The sequence below is a fragment of the Anopheles stephensi genome, chromosome 3 (assembly GCF_013141755.1).
Source record: "Anopheles stephensi strain Indian chromosome 3, UCI_ANSTEP_V1.0, whole genome shotgun sequence".
Lineage (NCBI taxonomy): Eukaryota > Metazoa > Arthropoda > Insecta > Diptera > Culicidae > Anopheles > Anopheles stephensi.
Window position 1 is genome coordinate 27,480,325 of NC_050203.1, and position 24,769 is coordinate 27,505,093.

The 24,769-nt window shown below is 43.5% G+C and overlaps 1 protein-coding gene across 8 annotated transcripts in view; it reads left to right on the forward strand.

Moving 5' to 3' along the window:
- LOC118511540 overlaps window positions 1–24,769 on the forward strand; it is a 36,654-nt gene that overhangs the window by 2,079 nt on the left and 9,806 nt on the right. For 6 of the 8 annotated variants that reach the window (XM_036054735.1, XM_036054741.1, XM_036054740.1 and 3 more), the window contains exons 2-3: window positions 348–453; window positions 2,372–3,228. In XM_036054735.1, the coding sequence (XP_035910628.1) occupies window positions 3,063–3,228 (166 nt within the window). In that variant the 5' untranslated portion in view covers window positions 348–453; window positions 2,372–3,062. The remainder of the gene's footprint in view (window positions 1–347; window positions 454–2,371; window positions 3,229–24,769) is intronic. The other 2 variants (XM_036054742.1, XM_036054743.1) reach the window with 1 other exon arrangement.

Below are 24,769 nucleotides of genomic sequence, written 5' to 3' on the forward strand. Positions count from 1 at the left end.
TGTGCACGAAAGCTCTATTGAGCATTTCCTTCATTTGGATATGGGCAACTACTTCAATTCTCCATATCTTTGTTGCTTTGGAATTGCCTACACACCACGTAGCGACTATCGATAGCAAATCTTGGCGCAACACTTTATTTGATCGATGAGGCTCTTCGCTCACACACACACACACCACTTCCCTCTTGTGGCCCCCCTAGAGAAAGCCAGCCACGGAAGAATCGCCCACCGATAGAGAAGCTTCAAAACAAAAACATTTAACTTCCCCGAAGCAAAAGCCAGACAGAAGTCACACCCGTTCTGCTTCTGCTCGACACGGATCGTGCAATTTCTCTCTATGCAACCAGGAATCATCACACGCGCTCACCTAGCATTATCAACATCATCATCCATCGTCGCAGTTGCAGCAGTTCCCGATGAAGGTTAAATCGTAGCAACTGCAAAACTCTCAAGGTAAGCGGCGGGGCCATAACACTGTTGGCCCACATCATGTGTTGCATGTGTGTCTGTGGTATTTTCTAATTCAACACACAAAAAACTTTCCCTCCCATCCAAACACTGCCACACGAAGCGGGGGCACACAGTTGATAATGGGACGTGAGCTGGGGGAGAAGAGGGAAAGAAATGAAGGGGTGCAGGTGCTAAAGTGCAATCGTTGGACACTGGAAGCAAAGGGAACGTCAAGGGGCGCAATTGCATTCCCTGGTTGTGGTGGTGGTCTTTAATCGCTGATAAGCAATTAACTGTGCACAGTGGAAGAAGGGCGTATTTGTACTTGGACAAACGTATCTGTGATGATGATGATTGTGAAGAATTTGTTCATCGTTTACGCTTACAGTGATTTTGCAGTTCATACAAGTGCCTTAATGCCATGATAAAAATAGTAAGCGACTTTGATATTATACACAGGCTAACCATTCTACGTCTAATTGCTGTTATATCTGGATCCTCACATTAGAGATATGGAGACAATGGCAATGGGAAAATATTCAGCTCACTATAAATAATTTTCTGCTAATAAAATAATAAAATTCAGCATAACGGGCAGGCCGTCCTTTGTTATTAAAAAAAAATAAAATACAAGGCTTCGATCCCGGGGGCGGCCCGGTGGTGGAGGCGACAACGGCACCGGTCTTCAAACGGCAGGACCGGGGCTCAAATCGCATCCGGACCGTTCCCCCGTAGTGAGGGCTGACTACCCAACTACGTGGTATCTCTAAATCTAGTAAGCCAGAAATGGCAGGCATGACCTTAGAGGTCGTTAGACCAAAGAAGAAGAAGAAGAAGAAGGCTTCGATCTCGATCGATATAATAGAACTAATGAAAACATTTCAAATGAATAGTGGAATCTTGCACACAGTGAGGGGTAATGTGCAACGCGGCAGGTTGAGCAATTTTGCAATCAGCTGCTGGGTGTTCTGTCTATCCTTTGGTCCAATTCTGTTCAACTGTAAAATTAGGAATCGTCATTTGAATCGTTTTTTACAATGACCATGCCCCATCAATTTACATTTCAACGAGTTTAATGCGAAAATGTTGTTCCAATCAGCACCTCCTTTAACTACAGCTTTGAATGTAATTTGTATGCAATATTCCATTATATGACTGAAAAGTTTTACAGTGGACTTGAAATATTTTTCGATTTTTTATCAGTAAAGTAACGCTTAAAGAATGATACAACTTTGTCAAATTTAATTGGTACGTTTGTATGGAAAGCTTGCCGTCTAGACCTGCTGTTTAAGGTATCTCAAGAAATTTCGAAGCGGAGACGTCTCTTCTTCCAATAGACCTCCTTTATCAAGCAACCTCGTCTGCCAACAGATCTCGTCCACCAGAAGACTTTAATAAACGGCCTCGTATTCGAAGGAACAGCGTAACTCAACACGCCTCATTGTCCCATGGGTCTTTTCGTTTAAGGGGTGATAAGTTTAAAAATATTTCATTGCAAATATTAGGTTGTTTTATCTCTAGCACTTAAATGAACGTAGATGTACTTCAGCATCTAAAACACGCTATTACCGCTCAAAGGTGACTGGTGACAGGTCGTTCTAGTGTTAACACCGGAGATACGGTCCGAAAATCCCGTGCCTTCCACGCGGCTATCTTACGCGACTATCCTTTCACCTATTGCGAAAGTGGTGGAAAACAAAAATCACCCCCGCCCCCAAAAACTGCAACCAGTGTTACAGCGCGTTAATGACGGCCAAGCCTCGAGGAGAACCTCCAAAACCCAAGTCTATGTTTTCAGTAAGCGAAGAAAAACCTTTTCAACTAGAAATAGCCCCAAAAACGACAAACGCTTACAGCACTCACACCCCCATCCCACCCCCCATTTTCTTACGTTTCGTTTTTCCGACTTTTCCTTCCACAGAGCTGCCTGCCACCGCCACCGTCAAGCCTACCTGCTGCTGCCCACCAACGTCTCCACCACCTTGTCTGACTGGACTCTATAGCTAACCGACCGACCAGCCAGCGACACTTTCGACGAGCTTGACCATAACTTCCAAACTACTCGGTTTATTGCGCCCCAACTTCGGCAGCAAGGAAAGCAAAAACGAGTGTCGAAAGTGAAGCAAAGCGCAAGTGAAACCGCGTGCGACGGCGGGTGTGCCGAAGTGGTCGAAGAAAAGTTAAAAGTCTCTGTGATTAAATTCAATTAGTGTGGGGCCCGGGCCGCGCTCCACATTCAACTACAATAAAGTGTCGCATCGCATCATTGCATCCGCGCGCTGCAAGGAAAGGAAAATCTAAGGCCTCCTCTTCTGGTGCACTGTGTGTGAGTGTGTGTGTGTGTGTGTTTTTGTGAGTGAGTGGGGGTTTTTGTGAGTGAGAGGGCCAGGTCGGGGTAAAGGAAGTGGGGAAGGGTACGCGGTGTGCACGGTGTCTGGATATCTGGTCGCGCGGTGCATCGAGGTGTGACAATAATAGGTCACGAAGTAGGAAGTTTCGGATACAGGATCGCGCCTGGGGGACCTCCTGGGTGTGGGATAGGAGGACGGCCGTAGGACACAGATCCCAGGACACACCCGGCAGCACCAGCTCCAGGGCAGGAGGCAGACAGCATGGAGTCGATGGAGTACGAGGAGGCCCGGAACATGACGCTGCTGTTCTTTCTCGAGCGGTTGCTGGATCGTGGCGAGCCGAGAACGCTGCACGACCTGTCCTGCCAGTTCGGGGCACGTGGATTCACCAAGGAAATGCGTCAGATCGCCGGCGGCAGTCAATCAGGTCAGTGTAAAACGGATATTCCCTTACGGGTGTAGATATGTTCTTCTTCCCGGTGAGCAATTCGTTCACCCGACAGGTTTAATTTTAGTGTTGCGTTTCTTGGCCAGAGTTCCATACCCCGCAAAAGGTATTATAGCACATGCTACAGAAAAAAAGGAACCGGCAAAAACTGGGCTATCGATTTACTACCGTTCCCCCCCCCCCCACCCTGGCTTAGTTTTCCACCTTCGGTCCCTTACCGTGGCCGACTTCCGGAAAGTCGCGTTGTTTTTCCGTGCGACCACCGTATACCACCGTCATGCAATCTTAAAGGATTTTTTTTGTTGCTGAGAAAGGTAGTCCTCGGAGACCTTTGGGTTAGATAGAGGGGAGGGGATTGGTGAAAGTTGGTAGGGAAACGTCTGTACGTTCTTTGTTCAACGCGAGTGTTCAAGAACGAAGAAACATAACAATAATAATAAACTAAACCTTTGCGAGTGGGGGAGTGTGCGTGGGAGGGGGGGGGGGGCAGGGGGGTGAAGACTCAGCCGTGGAAGTTGTCCTGTGGCAGCAATGTAGGACACCGCGGGCTCCGATGGCAAATCGTGTTAGTTCGGTTGGCACCAGTGGGGCACCCAGGGCTTTTCTCACAATGGGATGTTGTTTGGAGCGAGAGAAAGAGAGACATTTCCTTCGTTGAAGGAAGTTGTTCAATACTTTTAAAATATTGGGCTTAATCAATGTGAATAGCAGATGTAAAATATCTCTTTAATTAGAGATGAAAAATAAAACAATGAGGTACGGAATGACTAAAAGTCTGTATGAACTATCTACTCTATTTGTCTAATTTTCCTCAAAGACATTACTTTGCTGTTAACCAGATAATGATGTATTATAACAGTAGAAGACAGCTTCAAGTTTTAAGCATATACAGAGTCCTACCTGTGTTGTGTGACTATAAGAAGCGGCAGAAATTGTTGCAGAGTCTGAGATTTATTAGTCAACTAGCAAAATTGTTTAAAAATTTGAATCGAAAGGGAGACATCCTCCAAACGGCACACCAGTCCAAATAGCGAAGCACTTTCTGTAGAATATGGAGAATTGTCCATGATGGACCAAGTCTGCGAGCTGTCGATCGAGGATCGAAGGCCCACCTTTCATCAGCGGCGATCAAAAGTTTTTTTTTAACGAAACCTCTTTTTGAGGACCTTATTCAATAATTCCGATTCCTGGATCGGATCTGCAGCTGATCCTTAAAACTGGGAAAAATCTAAAAAATGCCAAGCAAAGACTCATTGTTGCATGACAATCAAATAAAAGCTCTCAAGTCATCAGTAAATTCCTATCAGAATTTAGTCTCTGGCCGTATGGCATTAGGTCTATAGGTATTAAGCTAAGAAGACGACTCAACTGCCAAACTCACCCATTTGAAGGGAGGACCCTCTGTATGTTGTTTATTATGAGCTGTTCGGTTTCGCAATCCTGTTGATGAATAACTTTATATATTCTTCCCGCCAATCATGCTTCATCCTCCCATAGTTCTCGATTGAATGTGTAGAAACTTTGTGGAAAGAATAAAGCTCGTCTGACAAAACATCCAAATCCCAAAGCTACTGTTCTTTCCCGTTTGTGTGTGGTGGCCATGATGAGCGGGGTGTCTTCAAGCAAGCCAAGTGGAGCAAGTTCATGGAGCATGTACGAAGGTGTCGCTTTTGTCCTACCAGGAGGAACCAGGTGACGCTTGCCTTAGCTGAACTAAGAGGGGAAGTCTTATATTTTATTATAGTTTATTGTATTCTGATTTACATCCCAAAGCCATTCGACGTCGGTCGCCTCCCCCCCCCCCCCTCCCCTAGACCGGCTGTGATGGTCGTCGATGCTGCCACTCGTACGTACGCGCCCCTTTTATCGGCCAAACTTCTTGAAAACTTGTTGTGCGCATCGGCGCTCGGTTCGCATGGCAAGGTTATGTTTGACTTGTTCAGTGGAGTGGAAGCGCTCTGGTGAAGATTTCTATGCACAGCAGAAGCATGTTTTTCTCCACCCCTCCCCTCCCCGGGCATGTTGCAGCAGTAGCTGGTACCACAGACTCACACACAGTTCGATTTCGGCCTCGGCCTAGGCCTTCTGGGTCTGGCTTGGCTTTCGGAACACGCTGGCTGCCGCGCGAGGAAGCCAGCCGTTGCCGGGGGTCCGGGTGTTACATTTCCTATCGCTACAGGCTTGTTAATCCTATCCGGTGTATAGTTTGTAAACATTCGCAAAAGAGCAGAACAAAAAACAACATAGAGGGTTGATTTGCTGCAGCAGGAAGCGCGTTGAATGCTATAAGGGGTAATGCTGATGATGGCTCCGAATCTGGAGCAGTTGTTGCGCATCTTCAAGAAAACCTACCTGCATCGGCATTCGTTTGGGATTCGTATGCAATCACGAGCACAAGAGTATCCACTGCTGGGCTCAACAGCTGGTGTGATGGGGGGAGCGAACCAAAGCAGTGGACGAACGAAGACGACGTCCAAAGAAGGAGTCCGACTTCTGGGGCTTCCCTTTGTATTGTATTCGGCAGGATTTTATTGCGGACCCGCAGTCGAGCAAAATGCGTTCGGGTTGAATGCGGAGTCCCGTGTTACGACATGGGCCTGCCCGTAATGGACAATAAATTATAACTCAAGCATATCTCCACACACATACACGAACACTGACGCGATAAAACCGGGGTCGGGAGGATGAAATGGGAGGGTGGCGGATTGCATGTGTGTGTGTGTACTGCAATTGCACCAAAACAATCAACAGCAATTGCAGCCGTTTAGCGTTCGACCAGTGAATGCGGCGGGGCCAGACCAGGGATAGGGATGGAATATAACACATATCAGGGCTCTCTGTGCGAAATTGTTTCGTGTGCCGTTTGTTGTGTTTTGAATTTGGCCGTAAAAAGAAATAGTAAATGGGTCGTAACGAAACGCTGCAAATATTATTTAGACATTTATTGTACTTATTTAAGGGTCGGAGCCACCAGCCGATTGGAAGGCAGTGCCTGTAATGATGTACTGCGGGATAATTTGACTGTAACGTTGGATGATTTGTGTGGCGAAGGGAAAGGTGTATGTTGCGGATCATTCTAGTATAAATTGGAAATGTATCTTCAACTTGAATATCTGGGAAATAGGTAATAGAGATTTGAACATAAATTCGGAAACATGTTAGCAATTGCCTGTCCCAGGAACTCCAGAATAAGTTCAGAATAAAATTTATGACCTATCAAACTCAGGTACCAAAGTATAAAATCCAATTCTGAGTGTTTCCCACTTAATCGGGACAAAATATCCATCAAAGAGTAAATAAAGTCAAAGAAGGTAGATATGGCAGGCCAAATGTCGCTCTAAGCCGTAATGACAAAAAAGAAAAACTTGTAAAACTTTTTAAAAGTTTATAAAGTGTATAGAGAGTGGCACTAGCCTTCACCCGGCAGGACCGGCGATCAAATCCCAACCGGACCAACGCCCAGTTACTGAAAGCCAGAAATGGCAAGCCGAGACCTCTAGGAGGTTACAGTACCAAGGAAAAAAGTGGAAGATAGATTTATCAAACTTTCGAGCAATCGTTGTAAAGCGATTAAACCCAAAATAGACTTTTGAAAATTATTATAGTAACTTGAGACAAATTCCTGTGTGCGAAAGCATGATTTTTTCGCTCCATTAACTTTGTACTGAATTTAACTTATTTAAGGATTATTATAGAGCATATATGTATCAATAATAAGTTTTGATAATTTAGATTTTCGATAATGAATTATAATTCTTCTATTGTTCTTCTGTTTTCTAACCTACATGCAAAATTGTTATTCTCCTGCCAATTTAAGCCAATTTAATTTAATCGTCAAGTTCCTTAAACTAACTTAAATAAATAAGCAATTTATTCCTTTCTATCAAAACCAAACCAAAGGGGAACAAAGCGTTCCATCCGGTTTTCTCGTCTTTCTTGCATCGTGTATGATGCTGCCTCGGAACTATCCTGACTGTCTAATGACGAGCATTCGACTAAATCTGAAGAACCTGTTTCTCGAGCCAATGGATACGAAATTCTTGTAAACGACTTTGTTACCTAATCTCCCTTTGGGAGGGAAGAGTAGAAAGCGGACACCCAGCACAACACAAGGGTTGGATGGACAATGCATTCGGAAAGAATCCGTCCCATCACCGATAGGTTTTCGCCGAGTGTCAGTTTCCCGACAGGTTTTTAGTTATGTGCGCAACAGTGCACGACGAGAATTTTGTAAAAAAAAAGCAATGCAGTTTTAGAAGCACAGGGAAAAATCACTGCTACACCGCTGGTGGTGTCTCTTGGTGTCAGTGTCACCGGGTTACGAAACGGTACTCCGTCGTTGAGTTTAAATCCGCTTTGAAGGATTGCACGTCCGCTGTGACTGGTGGCCAAAACATAATGCCTTTCCCCCTTTCATAACTGTTCGGTGGTTGGATGGTCCAAAGTAATTCCAAACGAGCGCACAACAACACAGTGGGTGGACGGACACGTACCACAACCAGGACTCGACCCTAGCCCAATCAGGGGAATGAGTCGCCGAATGGAGACCTTCTCCTCACGTCGCAGAAATAAACAAAAGGGGTTTTACGGCCACCGGGTTCCTTAACAACCTGCCCGAACATTGGAGGTCACCCAGGGCGTGTGTGTGTGTACTCTCACCCCCTACAGCGATGGTGACGTAAGGGGTGTGAGTGTGTGTACATTAGCGTCGTTACTGTGTGGTGTACCTTCTTCAGGTATGTGGATATTTATGGATGGAACTTATTTCGTCAAGAATAAAAAAGTCGCAGCACCCTGGGCATTGCTGCCGGACTTTGGACGCTCACCGTGCCGAAGGTGGCCATAAGCCGTAAGTGCTTCCGCAAGTTGGCCACATCTCAGTTTGCTCTGGTTTTTTTTTTGTCCCGTCTTATGTTAATGTCGCTACATAACTACACCATCCCCCCAAACTGAGAGTACTCTCATGAGATATGAAATGTTTCAGAGGTTTATGCGTGCGTGCGTATACATGACGCTTCTTCCTAGTGGCTTGTGTTCAGCTTGCTGCTGTGTAAGATGTGGCCACCACACGGCACACCAGCATATCCGTCCGAGACTGTTTCGGATGGCGAAAAAAATGGACAATCATTATGAAAGAGGACTTCCCGCGTTGGTGAGATCGCGGCGGCAAACGCGGGGCGCTCTTCAAGTGAGCGAGCGCATAAACAATCAAAAGAAAGCTGGCCGCAGACCCGAACAGTGGAAATGAAATAAAATATTAGCAAGATCCATACAGAGGCCTTGGTGCTGCCGGGGCAGAGCAATACGGAAAGAAATTGCCGTGGTGCGGTGCGCTAATAGGTTCAGGCTCGCTGGATGGCATGCTGGCAGGAAAATTAAGAGCAACCCCAGCAACGGTCCATCAACCGGCCAGAAACGTATAAAAACGCGACGAACGGAACTGAAAATCGAATGCCATTGAATGGTGGTGCGTTGTTCGTCCAATGCTCGAATTCGCGTGACTTTCCTTTTTTCGCTTTTTTGTTTGTGGTCGAATTTTCCTTCCTCCAAGTCCACGCAATGACCACAACACCCAATGTCTTGCGTAGTGCTCATCCTCGCCCAAATCGTGGGTGAACAGTTGGCAACTGCTGCTGTGTCTAGTTCGGTGAGTTCCGAATCCGGGCACACAAAACTCATCGATAAACCATTTCTTCTACCACGGCGATGGGGGGCCCGATGCATCGCAGTTTTTGGGGGAAAACTCGAACTTCGAACAAAGTGCATTACGATTTCACGATGTTGTTACCCATCAAACTTCGAGTGGTGCTCAACCCGCCTCAAGGAAGCGTGTTGTGATGGAAAACTAGGGTGGAGGACGTCACCAGGAAACCCCTGGGGGGAGAGGTTGGATGTGTGGTGATCGGAAACGTTTTCAAAAAAAAAAAACAAAAAATCTACCCCTTAAGGCTCTGGCCGAAGCAAAACAACCCCGCTAATGCTGCCCAATTTGAAGGAAAAAGCCAACCAACGGGCGGACAGCAGCGTGGTGCTTTTTGGTGGTGTATTTCAACTACAGTTTTCGTGAAAGTGAACGCGCGCGTGTGTGGCTTATGGTGTTTCCGTTTGTTTTCTTATTACGCGTGTTGTGTCTCCCTTTGCCGCGAGTGACCACCACATGCATGCAACGGCGGACGGCTGGCTGACTGCTGAGGCCAGCTAGCCTGGGGTGGAAAGTTTCGCGGGAAAAGGTTTTCTTGATTAGGGGCGTTTTCTTCGAAAATCGAAACCTCCCCACCCCTCTCTCGCTCTCTTGCTCCCACCCCCTCAGGCACTCGCCGTTGAACGTTATGTTGGTCGTGTGGTTCTGCAATCCAATTTTGACCGATTGTAACGCTTGGTCATTGATAATCGGTTGGGTTTTGTTTGAAAGCAAATTATGTCTTACTTTTCAGGGGTATAAAAAGGGGGGAAAGCACGCCTCTTGAGAAGGGTTGATTTAGTGTTGATGCGATAATTGTGTGTGGTTTGTTGTGGCGGGAGCCCTTAATTTTGGGACATAACTTATTAGGGGGGTAGACAATGAAATATGCTTAGGTTTTGGGATGCTTACCGGGTTTTACCTGTTGACTTTGCTTGATTTAGTCATAAGCATGACCCTTACTGCTTTCATGATGTTGGGCACAACTCAATTTAAAAACAAAGAGGTTTAGGTTTAGTGATGTCCATCAAACCCTACCCCCCCCCCCCGAACCCTAATCCCCCCCTTAACCATCAAATATCCTATCCAGCTACAGGTATAATCAAGCCAAGGAAGCTAGTGATGGCAGGATCTCGAAGAAAATCTTCAAAACACTCTTCCGGATTTTTTTCCAGGGATTCCATGATTAAACTGGTGGTATTGTGACAAGCTTTGTAGATTCAAAACTTTCGAAAAACCATTATAAACATTGTTGGAGAGTATCAATTCCCATCTGTGGACCATCTGCCTTAAGGCAGACTGACTCACTATTCGGTTACGGATTTAACCAAGTCAAGAAATCCAGTAACGGCAGGCATACCAAGTCTTATCGAGAGGTTGCTGTAGAGCCAAAGAACAAGAAGGACTTAAATAAATGTTTGACTCACATTTAAATGTTTGAAAACATTTAAGGAGTGTTATCATTAAAAAAAGACTATGACGAGTCCTAATAATATAAGGACTATGACGTATCTGTTCGATTAGCAATATTTACAGACTTCGCATTTTTATTTGTACGGATGGTTGTTTTAATTCTTATTTCACAAGATACGTTATGGTTGAACTCCTCCGCCTCCTAAATTATATACTAATTGGGCAACGTAATTTAAATTAGCAGTCGGATTGATTGACTTCGCTTTGCTGTTTGAGATTAGATAAGATTGACCTCCAATAGACCGGCATATAGAGGTCGGAAATCGCATCACGGAACTGTCCTCTAATGTTGATAGTTGCACTATTCAATATGTTTACAATAATTTGCAAGTATAAACATCTGCAAGTATCATTAGTAGATCAGTTGGTAGGTCACATTAGCCAGAAAACCCGAGGATATACTAGCGACAAATCAAGACCCTCGTTCAAGACTAAAACTCTATTCAGGTTCAGGTTCTTAAACTATCGGAAGCTCTACCTCGTTTTTGGTACATCTTGTTATCTGGCCTGGACTGGTTTTGATTCATGTAGATGTTTGTAATTATTTTGCTACTCATTAATCTCTGGATCTGGAATCTCCGCAACAGCCATCAGCAAACCATAACGCTATCAAATCTCATGCGGATCGCTTCCTTCAACAACAGACAGACCGACATCATATCTGGAGGATTCGGGTAACTTAAGTCAAGGGGACCAAAAATGGCACACCAAGTCCTCCTGAGATTATAGTGTCATCAGAAGAAGATCCGAGATATCAGAGACCTTATGTACTTATAGCTCCGGCTGAATGCATATTCAGTGCATGATGATGTCAGATTAAGTTCTTTCAAGAATTGGTCCCGGAAAGAGCCTGCTATAAAATCGTTCTTTGCCGACTTTGTTCTAAATAATGCTCCAAATTTTAATTGGGATGTTTCCTGTGTTGATCAAACAAAAAACCCACCGATTTTATTTACCCACGGAGGCGTGCAGTAATCACCGCTATGAGCAACACGTGGGGATGGAAACGTTGGCACAAACTGGTGGAAACATAACACCAAAACACACACACACACAGACGAGCGCAGCTGCATTAAAACAAACAACCATTCCAATGTACGCGCCGTGTGGAAGTGTGCCATCGAGCAAAAATTCAAAACAGCGACGGCGGGGTGTACTCAGTGGAGCAGAAAAAATTCAAACCGATCAACGCACGGTTTGTTCGCGCGATAAGCAGAAGAGACGACGACCCATCTTCTACGATCGACCGCACTCACCCGTAGCGAACGGAATGCTGCTGGGTGCTGCAGTTATTATGTTTTGATGCTAAAAATTTGCTTCCCTTCCTTCTTGGACGGGGGAGAACATTGCAAATCGGCTGACAGCAGGCCGGGGCACACCTCTTTGCTTTACTTTGTATTTTGATTCCGTTCTGGCGTGTAATTAGCTTGAGCTGTCACTATTTACTGTCACGGTGGTGGGATGGTTGGTGAGAAAATCGGGGGGAAAAACAAGCCGAAACCCGGAAGCGGTTTGAAAGAAAATGTCAAAACAGGCGCAGCCGTATGATGATCGCGCTGTGTAGACATTTTGCTAGCGTCCGCTTCTTTCTGTTTATTCAACTTTAAATTGGACTTTCTTCTTCAACTGCTGCAGGTTTGGAGCAAATCGGTTCCCACTGTTGCGTTGGTGGCACTTTGCCGATGTCTTGTTTTTTCCTAAGTGGCCAAAAGCATTTAATTAGCGGAAAGTATAAAACATCACCTGGCTTTGTTGGGCTTTAATTTGAAGATCGCATGAGAAGAGCTACTTTTTGTGCATCAATCACTGATGAATGAAGTTGGTCGTGGCGTTATCGTGATCGTTCCTCTGGGAGTGAATCATAAAATTTGCTACAGTAATCCTTACAATAGGGCGATCTAGTGGCATGTCGAGCAACCACACGGATACGCATCGCGCTAAGAGCGTTCTGTTAAAGCTTCCCATTAAAGGGGTTGGGATGGGCTCCCGATATTGGAGTCCGAGTGGATATAGTGTAAAGCTACTCGCTGTAATGTATCTGGCACAACGATGAAACGATAATAATGTGTTACATCAGCTCAGAAGCTCAACGACGAAGACCGGGTGGGATTCCTCATGTGTAGAGACGTTATCAGCGAACCGTTTGATTTCTGCATTGGAGACGATTTGATTTACCCCGTTTATGTTATGTTGCTCAGAGGGTTGATTGTCTCGCGTTTACCGACACACAACATCGCCACACATCGTCGTGTGTTGCGTGTGCTTTGTCGATATCAATCGAGCGTGCCAGATAAGGGGAGGGCTTGTTGTCGTCGACGTCGATGGCTAGTCTCGCGAGCAGAAAGTTCCCGCATAGGGGTTTGTGTGTGGGGAGTGTGTGTCTGTGGGAGGCGTAAGTGTGTTGTTTTGTGTGCTGTGTACAACAAACATCGGAACGATATAATTTCGACCGGCAACGAACCCCCCGGCACATATGATGCTCGACGCTGCACGATGGTCCACGGGTGGACATTGGATTAACAATTTATTTTAATAAATTAAGTTATTTTATTGAAATCAAGGAAGGTTTCACCCACTGTACTGAAGGATGAGATGTTTATTTTTTGTAACTGTCAAACTGCAGGACCGGGGTTCAAATCCCAACTAGACCGCCTACGCTACGGGTAAAATCAAATCATACGACCTTCGAAGTTGCAGTGCCAATAAAAAAAAGTATTGCTCAAATTGTAAATAATATTTAGTAAAAAGTAGTAAGGATAATTATATCATAAACTTATTTCCAATAATTGTACTCATTCATTTGATTTTAATAATTGTCTTACGAACTAATAATCGAAAATAGATCAAGCTTGTTTCAAACTTCACTACAGTTTATGGCATAGATATTGACATCTATACATATGGGACATTTACCATATTGTGAGAATTTTATGGATAAACAATCCCTTCTTTAGTTTCTTTAGAGGAAATTTTCAAAAGTTTGTGGTCACATCACAATTTGTTGTACTTCACTGTTTCATTTTTTTAATCTGTCTGAATTGTATGAACCAAACTTATGGCAGCTAAATCTCAGTTGAATCAAGTTTTAAAACCTTTAATCTACAAATAGACCATACATATTCCAATTAAATGAGTAAAACTATAAAAAAACTATGTAAAAGTTTTGGGGGAACAGAGCCTGAAATAGCAACTAAGGGACCATTTGATTGCTTGAAATCGATGTACTTTCTTTGAAACAGCCTTTCAACTCCCTTGGTATAAGAATAGTATGCAATAAAAAATTGCCCCATGAAAAAGGCATTTTTTTTAAATTTATTTATTAAATATTTGCTTTAGGTCTATTATTTAAATTTAAAAAGGGCATTTTTGTTTAATAGGTCCTTTTTTAAGCGTTGGTTTAAAGATAAAGGTACATCCGGGTAGTTCGGAAGTCGAGGCAATAGCGGCGCTGGTCTTCACACAGCAGGACCGTTGACCACATCATATCCAGACCAGCCTCCCCGTACTCATAGGCTCTCTGTTTAGGACTTTTTTTTAGTCGTTTAATTATAGAAGCTTTGAGTCTCTGAGATCTCCCCATACCATTGCGACTATGGCTTATATACCCCTTCAGGGCTGACTATCCAGCTTTAGGTAAAATCAAGTCACAGCCACAACACGACACCTCTCGAGGTTGTAGAACCAAAAAAAGAAAAAAAAAAATCAAAATCTGATAGATCTTTGAACTATATTGAAAATGGGGAGTCCGACTATTGACCAAAGTTGGGACCACTGTGCAGTGGCGGTACTATGCTTGGGAAACCTCCCGTATCTCGTCTGTACTTTGCCAGTATCTTGCTGCGATGGGTGATTAAACGTGCAATAAAAACTACCCCAAACACTCACATCGACAACACAGCATGCGTGCGTTTGGGACACGAGTTGTTCGGAGTAATATCGCTTTTGCCCGCTGTCCTACCCACATGGTACTTTGCTCGTCTCACGCAGTCAGTATCCCCATACGTTGGCACTACTTTCGATTTTCATCGTCTACCGTGTTTTTTTTTCAGTGGCCACAAAACAGTGCGATATATGTCCGAGTTTCGGTATGGCGTGTGTAACAAGCCGAAAACTCACCAGCCAGCAAGCGGTGTGTGAGACAAATGGACGCTAGTGTAGGCATTCACACGCAACAAGTGCCGTAGACAAGAGATAGATACGGTGAAGCACATATTGGGAGGAAAACGTTGAAGCGTACCAGTACGCAGCGAGAGAGCGAGATTGGAAAAGCGTGTGGAAATGAAGTAGCTCGCTGCCGGGTCCGGGTCGGATCGATCGATCGCCCATTATGGGTGGGGATGGAGGGTGTCGATTCGTGTAGGAGGAGTCGACCATTTCGTGAACGATCGCGCGAACCATTTATTCGAGTAATTAGCAGTTTCTCCACGCGTCTACAAATCGGTTGCTGCGTTTTCTCTATACCGCCATGGACCGAACGATAAGAAGTGGCGCGATGACTTGGTTCGAGCAGTCCGGCAAAAGGTGCGTTTCGATTTCCACGGTCTCCGCCACCCATTCGTGGGATATACAGGTGGTTGGTAACGCTTATCGATGGCTTTATGGCGACTCTTTTTTTCTCGCCCTTCCGATCGTTCCATGTACACACCTGTGTGTGTGTCAGTTGTTTGCGACGCGAAAAAAAGAACCATTCAGTGATTCGATTTTTCACCTTCACTTTCGATTTGGCAGCGGTGGAAAGGGAAAACTGCATGACAATAAAGCCGAAAAATGAATGATACGCACACGGTACATTTTCGCTTTTTTTAATTGTTTTTCGCGATCCCCGCCCCGGGCAGGCGAACGTGGAGTGGACTCTCGTCGGTTGGGACGTCGTGGCCAAGCTCTGTGTGGTGTGTTTGAAGCGAACTGAACGAATAACGTTTGCTTCATTTTAATGAGTCTTTTTGAGATTTACGGCCGCGATCGTAGATGCGATCTGTTCCGGGTATCGATAAAGAGGAAAGTGATTGATACTGTGATTGTTATATTTTTTTCGGTATAAAAGTTTAAAAATGTAATGATACTGATCATAAGTAATGAGCAGTCAACGAGATATTTGGTTTTGTAAAATGACAGAAAGTCGTTGCACTTAAAACACCTGAAAATATGTCTTTTAGTACAATGATTTTTAGTAGATGTGTTCGTTCTGTTAATTTCAGCTCTGAACTTTAAATTTGGATGTAGTGAGGCTCTTGACGATCGCTCATAACCACTTTGAGTCTTATGACATATTTTCACTTCTGGAGATAGACGACGAAGCTTGCCTTGCTCATGTGGCAATTTCTTAAAATTATCAGGATAAATGATTGGGCCAAGCATTATCCGGACCTATCACTCGTAGTAAGGAGTGACTATCAGAATACCTGGAATATTTAAGTCTCGTAAGCCATTACACAACCGACATGACCACGCAAGTCGTTAACTCAAGAGGAAGGGCATGTGACAAAAGGTTTTGAACATATCTTGATGGTGAGTGCGGCGTCGGTCGAAGCCGTATCCCCTCGGTAGCGTTCATTAGAACTTGTTGAGGAAACCCTTATTGCCGGACCTTCTCCAATAATTCTGTAGTAGCCGGAGTCGGAGTAGCAACTGATCGTTGGGCCTCAGATTGTTCTGCCTCAGATAGCAAGCACATTTATTTGCATGTCAGCCACGGTTTAGGTCCCAACTATCTCATCGGGAAAATAGGATGCTCAGAAAGGGTTAGCAATATTTCTCCACGATCTCCATACGATCTATTGTATTCCATATTAGCTGTGTAAGATGTATAACTTCCATCACGGAATGTTCTATTAGTATATTAGATTTTTGAGCTGTATTGTTAAGGAACTTTAGTTTTGAGATCTCTGCGCCTATAACTTTCCTATCACTAGCTTTTGCCTTTTTTGGTGGATGTATCTAGATATTAAAGTTATGAAATAAATCATCCAATTCCATGTCTATTATCTCTAAGTAGTAACTATGCTCAACGATCGATTTTTAAACATCTTTTAAGCTTTGTAAATGAAGAAAAGCCCATTGTGGCCGGGGAAACTGTACAGCAGAAAGTTCTCATTTTATGCAAAATGTTAATCCCAAATTACACCTTATCGGGTTTTGCAACCAATTAATGTGCTCCATTTTACCTGCGGCTTTCCAAGAAGCTGCATCGTGCCAATCGAAAGCATGTCCAGCCGTCCTGTCCCAACAATAATAATGATGCACCGTGCTGAACAGCTTTCTACAGCCGTAGGAAGAAGAAGCTGTACAACCAACCCCTTCTTCGTTCGCAACAGACAGATAGTAAAAATAATCATGCAATAGTTATGATTACATGTTTATCCCTTCGCCGCCCCGAGCTTCCCCCATTATGCTGTCCATGGTTGTGGGACCACCACCAGCACCGGATATAATGCGGTTGCAGCGGGCAATGATTTGATCGGAGGAAAAATGAAGGAAAACCGGATCATCGGATGTGGATTCGAATGGGAGCAGAACCGTGGTCGTCGGGTCGGGAAATAAGTCGGGAGGGGAGTTATCGTGCCATCGGCAATAATCGTGATATGGTTGGGGGTCTGTATGTGGATTTCTTCTTTTCATTGATGGAGCATCGTTGGGGTGATTGTTGTGTGTGTTGCAACATAGATTGATGGCGGATGCACGTGAAGCGCGAAGATGACGTTGCAGTTGGCGTTCGTATAATGCAGCTCGCTTGCGGCCGCCGTTACCGAAAGACTTCCGTTTCGCTATATAACGGAGGCACCAAGCCGAGTGTCAGAGTAATGATGCGCAAGAAACATCCACGCTTCACAAGTGTGAAGAGAGGCGGTTGCGATTCCACGGCTGCTGGCTGGGTTTTATTTGTAATATTTTCTTTTTCGGCAAATTGGCAACACGGCACCGGCACCCCGGTGGTGTTGTGGGAGGGATACATAGAGGGTGGTTTTTATTTGTGCGAATCTCTTCAGACTTTTTTTTCCTTCTTTCGACTGACGAAATCTGCAAACAATGTGAAGTGTGTGTGTGTGTCTCGGGGATGACGATGTCGCCGGTTGGTTAAGAAATTTGCAAAAATGTGTGGCCCCGACACGGATATTCGGGCTTCTTGTTTGCTGAGGTTTTGTGCCTATGTAAAGAAATTGTTGGCGAGTTGCTTGCGTGGATGAACGATCATCATGGAAAGGTGGTGTTGGTGTTTGTAAGATTATACCCGTGGAAAGATGTGCCACAAACATCTGCGAAAGTGTTACGGCAGAACTAAGTTATCGGGAAGCTGTCACTGCAACTTATTTCCTCGCAATTTTTCATTGTTGAACGGATTATCTTAATCAAAATAAATCCCACAACTTCACAACCCAACAGGCGGTGAAACGAGTCGTCTAGGGCTCAATTGTGATGTATAATTCGCTTGGGCGAATATTTGTACCCCCCTTCCTACGTCCTCCACAACTCTCCCCGGAGCTCTCTCTCTCTCTCTCTCTCTCTCTCTCTCTCTCTCTCTCTCTGTCCACTTCTCTGGGAAAATGGATGTTAAATTCATTCGGTGCAATTATAATTAATTGCTTTATATAGGCTTGGTTTTGTAGTGTGTGCGCAAAGCGAAAAGTGGAGTGTGGCAAAAGATCGCTCGTGAGGATCACACACGAACTCACCGAACAAGTCCATTCAACCGTGCCGATTCGTCGACCAAATTTAAACGAGAGAAAATTGATGAAACAGTCTTCGCAAGATGCACCATGAATGGAAAGCCGGCGTCGAGGCAGAGTGTCCGGCTGCACCTGCAGAGAGCAACGGTTGATATTTTTCACACGTGGAATCATCGATGTACACCGTGTTTGGTTTTAAGGGGCTTAGCAACAACCCCAGTCGGTTTATGGGAGAAATACGCGTATGATAGAAACAGGAAGGAAAAACCACCGAGTTGATCTGTTGGCTGAGCCTCCATACGTCCAAAGACCACTTTTCATTTCGGTCGGTCGGTCGGTCGCACCTATATAAACTCTGGTAGGGAAGTTGTTGGTGTGTGTGAGTTTTTTTTTGTTTCGTTCGTTGCAATTTCGTTCACCAACGTTTATTTTCTCCCAAAATCAATCTTTCGCGAGCAGCATCAAGGTGGGCATTTTTTTCTTCTCTTTTTCTGTTGGGCAAAGCCAACCGAAAGCATCAGTGAAAGTAAAGAGGTGGGTTTGGACGGACGGATTAGCGGGATTTGGGCTAAGTAAAAGTCCGTAACTTTTTTCACCGAATGACCGATTTATTGCCGAGCTAGTAAGAGTTGTTGTATGCTAGTTGCTTCTAAAGCTCGGTGCAACGTCAAGTAATTATGTGAGGCAGTATTGTTAGAATTGCTTTAGACAACTTTGCAATAAATTTCATATCCAAGTCGTAATTTTTTGTTATACTCAGATATGGATTAATGGTCGTAATTTTTTGTTATACTCAGATATGGATATCCTAAACCGCTTCTTTGGTAGGAATCGGCTTTCGATAAAGAGCTACCCATTTCCTATACGTCAAGCAACATCTCACTGTCATAACCTGCCTTCGGGCCACAGGCTTTCCATATAAGGAAGTCTTATGTTCCACCTTATGGTATCTGACTGATTGTTGTTTCTATCGGCAAAGCTCGCTACATGTATAATAACGTTTGCATGAAACATAGTAAGACTATGGACAGCTGTGAAAATAAAACTTCAAACGATAGTTCCCACCTTTAAGAAGTATTCTTTGGAAATATTGTCAAAAATATCCGAAGCCGAATATCCGAATTAGAAAATGTCTCTGATCTTTGACGAACATTTGCTTCTTCGTCTTGGCTGCAGAATTACTGGATATGGTCCTCCAATAGAATTTTGCCTAATAACAATCTTTTGCAAGCTGTTGAGGTCAGTTGCGATTCTCTTGGTTCGTTTCAAAATAATATTTGTTATAAGCACAATCAGTCAACTATTCTGGGTGATTGTTACATGGACGACATCATCTAAGGCTCGTCGACGTTAGGGTTTATCACAATTTCCGCCATGTCCCGGATGTTCTGATCGTTGATGGATCTTTGGATGATTTATCAGACAATAAAGCCTTGTTTTTCTCACCAGTTTTATGCTACTTTTTACATTGCCAAAATACTGTAGGATGTAATTTACTAGATGTAATTAATTAAAAAAGGTATAGAGGGTAATTTATCCCTTATTAGACAAATAATAAGAACGGTCCGGTGGTCCGAGGTTTAAATCCCATCCAGACCGCCTCCCCGTACCGTAAAAAATGATACAGAAGACGGTTGGATGGAATATTCTCATAATTTTTTTTATACTGTTAATGGATATTTTAAGTAATACCACGAAAGGCCGTTCTTCATGAATAAAAATTAGTATTTTATATCAACATTCATGAAGTTCAATCTAACCACGATAAGAAGAGCATATTCCACGTTTTCAAATAATAAATTAAATAAATTAACTCATGATGCACACGGTGATATTTAACAAATGATTTTTAAATTATCACCTTGACTATTAACGGCTCTTTCAATTCCCCATCATGTGTAGTAAATCATGATCTATCGCTTATGACCGATAAGACACAGCACCGTGACGAGATGCACCATGGCAAATGTTTTATTTATCACTTTTTAATTATCGTCTCCATCGGATAGTGGTAGCCGCCCGTAGTTCGTAATATTCAATCCGACTGTACGAAGCAGTGATAAAATCTCCGTGCAATCATTTGCCTTAATCTCGAAGAAAAAATGAGGAAATAAATGCCATAGAAAGTCACCAGCACCATCGAAAACCGATGCATCGGTCGGAATCGTCACATTATCGCTTGTCGGGAATGTCAGTCACGTACGCTATGCTTTAGCGACACACTTTATTGGCGCATATGAAGAAGTAAAAAGTAAAAAAAAACAAGCTGGTTTTATTAAACCTCTGCTACTGCTGCTGCGAGCCAACTATTTGTGTGAAGGATTGAAGCAGAAAAAAGCAAACGGCAAACCAAGCTAGTTTCTTTCCGATGCCCGCCCCGGGTAAGGAGGTGAGCAATTGACATTAATCCGCGAGCTATGAGCATCTGTGTTGTATGCATAATCCGCAGTTATTTCGTGTGGGAAAAGTCGTCTGAAAAGGGACACAAAAAACAACCTGAGACGAAGCCAAACTACAATTCGTATTCTATTTAAATCCGGAGTCCCTTTGGCCGGTTAATGAAACTTGTGTAAATATTCATTCAACTCGCTGCAGTTGCTGTCTTGATCAGGTGGGAGTCTTAAAGGAAAAGAAAAACTGCCAGCACTAGGCAGCAAAAATGTGCCACCGGCAGCATTCCCATTGTGACCAGCGTTCAGTGTGGGTTTGTGTTTGCTACACCCATCCGGGAGAAAATGTAGTGGCTCACAGAGCTAGCTCATCCAAACCTTCTCCAAACTTGTGGTGCTGAGGCTGGTGAAACGGCACTCTTTTCTGGTTCATGAAAACTTTTTCTTCGCACACCCCGTCCGTCGTTTGCAATTGTTTTGATGATGGTGACACCCCACATCTCGCTTAATGCGGTCAGGCTTTGACACCTTCGCGGGACATGTGGCGGCCCTTTTGGATGTAAGAGCTTCGTAGCTTTCAACCTGATGATGACGAGGTGTATTTTTATTGTTTTATTATATACAAAAAGGGAGGTGGTGACACAACAAGGTCGTGTTCGCGAAAGTTGGGATGGGCTCTTCTCATCAGGTCCTATTTTTGGAGTTTAATTTTAACCTTTCACAATGCGACGGTAGATTAACGGGGCTCGCAGGAGAAAGGGTTTGAGGTGAAACACGAAGTCAGCCCGTCAGGTAACAGCAACCAGTCGGTCCTTCCGGTGGCGATTCGGAGCTGCTACAACATAATCTTGATTCCAGCCACGATTTAGACGAGATTGGCAGTCGTTGGTCGAGTCTGCCAGCAGGGAAGTCCAAACAATCCGGCGAGAGGGTGTCATTCATTCGATTTATTAGCTCTCCACCATCGATCGTATAAACACCTTTCGCTGCGTTGGTACGGTTGTTGAACCGATAGCGATTAGTGGAAAAGGAAAGGTTTTTTTTTTTTCTCTGTTGGCTACCGGTCGCCAGAGTTCACCACTTGTCGGACACATCTCAACGTCGTCTAGGTCTTTGGCAGGGTGCTGTACATACCAAGTGGTGGAAAGTGGTACAAATTGGCTAGCGAAGTTAAGTGAGCCAAAGTGGTGTGCTGGTGGAGAAGTCCTACTTGGAGCTACTCCGTCGTATCGCAGGTCTTCTCCTTCTCGATTGACTTTGCACGCGAGAGCAGTTTGGCCCTAGCCGATTGATTTGACTTCCCGAGAGTTACCGGGAAGCGTGGTCTGTACTTGACCACGAGACGTTCAATCGGTCGTCGTTGGACTCAAACTGCTGCAATTGAGCACAATCACGATCGAATTTCTTTCACCCAATACGTGTTACCGATATTCACGGCAAAAGGTCAAACGTATTTTCATTTTATGATCAACCATCGATCAAGATGAAATTTCCCTTTCGCGCTGAATCGCGCCACAGTCACCGACACCAATATATGTTTCGTAACCAAAAACTTATCTCACACCACGGTGCGTCCTTGAACCCCCCGTGCCTTTTGCCTCTTCACACCACTCTACCAACTTTTTGTTTTGCTAAACGTTTTGTAACCGTTTTAAAACATTATTCAAATCGACTTACGGCAAACGGGTGGTGTGTGTGTGCCCACTACCACCGACCTAGTAGCTAGGTCTTCGTTACGAACGGCGGCGCACCTGATGGCGGATGGGAACGTTGCGATACGGGGATAATTATGTGTATTCATTGTAACTTAATTATGGGTGATATGATGTTTTTTGGGGGCTTCTAAGCGGGTAACACCTCAAATTTGTTTCTATTATTTTTAAGTCCAAAGTCCAACAGCTCGGATAAAACTATGCAAACGGTGCCTGATTATAGGATTAACGAAGCGTTTAATTGTGTGATGGATCGCTTACTTAGAGGGGCACTTCTCTGTGTGTGTGTTTGCGTTGAGCTTTATGGAAGTAACAGCATGTTCCACATTAATATTAGCCCGTTACGGGATGATAAATGGAAAAAAGCAAGGAACGCGGAGGATAAGCATTTTAAATTTATAGTTTATTTTATTTTATTTAAGACATTAATTTGACGCGTGGAAGTGTTAAATGGTGTGTCATGTCATTCGGTTTATGATTATCTTGTGCTTGTGCCTTCTATTGGTACGGAAATGTGTTAAAATATTTATGATATCATACCGGTCTTATGATTAATACCGGTCTTAACATAATTATACGAACACTTGTGTGTTTTTTTAGTGTTGAAGTGATCAATTAAAAAAGATGTTTTTGTAATTGATAAACAATTGTTAGAATCATCGTATTTTATTGCTGCATTTCTTTAACACAGTTTTCTCCATTTGTTTCTCAGTAAATAAAATTTTACTTTTAACATAATTAGAAATAACTTACGCATAGTTTTTTGGAACACTTTTTGTTCCATGTCTCCTAGGTTTTGGGGCTAGAGGACGTGTTTGTTCATCTTTTTTCGGTTTATATAATTTTTTAGATCTCAATTATTATTTTCAAATAAATTCAAATGTCAGTCGCCAGTGTTGAAAATTATACAAAACCACACCAAAAAAATATAATCTGCATTTAAATCATAAAATCTGGCTGATAAAGCGAAAAATACGTCTGAGGACATGTTCATGAATTGCTAAAAATTCTGATGGATTGAAAAAATATAGTTCAGTGTACAGTTACAGTAGAGAGCAATAGAGTAAGAGCACTTAGCACTTACGTGTAAAAATAAGGTTAACGTGCCTTTATTAAACGAATTGTTTTACTTATTTTTTATTATGACGGCTTGTAGCCGTATTGTCAGCACCGCATGTACTGACGAAGTACAGATGTCCAAAAAAGCTCAACCAGACCAGCACCGAACTCTGAATCTATCGGCGAGTTCTATCCCGTAACAGCAGGGTCTCTGCTAATCACGGGACTGAACCCGCCAACCACCTCCGAGCCCATTGAACGAACAATTGAACGAATTATTTTACTTTTTTTTTTTTTGTAAAATTTAGTTAATGTTATTACAGAATTAAAGATATTACTAAATCCAAATTTATTTGAATAATACTATTTTAATGGCTTTTGGCATTTTTATTGCAATTTAAAACTCTTACACGGGCTTCCCTGAATATTTAAGAAGTGGAAATTTGCATGCGGCCACGTTTTGTTTCGACTTTTTATTTTTTTTTTGTATTCTAACTTAATAATTCTGATTTTTTTTAACAAATGCCAAATGACAGATGCCATAATATTGCCATTTTTTTGAAAAGCAATATTTATCTAAAAAAATGAAAGTAATAGAGTAAAAATCGGATAGTGAGGTAGACTTATTGTTTTACCAGGCACTGTATATTTCTGTATGAAAATTATTCAACATTTTTTATCTATATCTGTGTGGATATTTGTACTTCGTCAGCCCATGCGGTGCTGACAATACGGCTTCAACTCGTCATAATTAAAAATAAATAAATAAATAAATTTTTTATCATTGTAACTTACTAGAACTTTTTTATTTTCAAATTACTATAACGGGTGTTCGTTTAATTATTCTAAGGAAAGTACCTAACTTTTTATCCTTCTACATAACAATTTGCTTTAAATGTTTTTTTAACATAATATTCTATTTGCTAAAAAAAAATCGATTGCACTGGTTTGCTTGGCTGACTCAGAATATTATTTATCTGTGCACGTGCAAAACGGAGGGGGATGTTTCGGGATGTAAAATAGCAAATAGTGTGGCGGCATTCAATCTTGTTTGTCATACGGTAGCGAACGCCACGAAACCACTCACACCGCCGGCACACAGGTTGTAAGCAATCCCTAAGCGGGGTAACGGTTATTTAGTCAAAGTGGTTCCAGCCCGTTTCCTTTCGCGCGCGACGTGAGTCGAAACCATAATCAGTAGTCGCGCCATCACCAGTCGGCGGGCAGCAGAAGTAGCAACAGTGTAGTGGCGGATGGATGAGAGAGATTCAATTTTCAAACCACACATTTCGGTTGCAGCAAACACTACCGCCACCGCGCATACAAACACACATCAATGCATTTGCTCTGTTACAGGGGTGGGGGTGGGTTGGGAGGTAATCTTAGAACCCAAGATGGGGGGTGGCATGGTTTGATTTGTGACATTCGGCAAACACGAAGAAAAACCTTTGGCGGGCAACGATGGCGGTGGCGTCGTCGTCTCTGCGGACCTGACGGGCGTCATCATCATCATCATCATCCGCGTTTCGATTTCGGTCACGG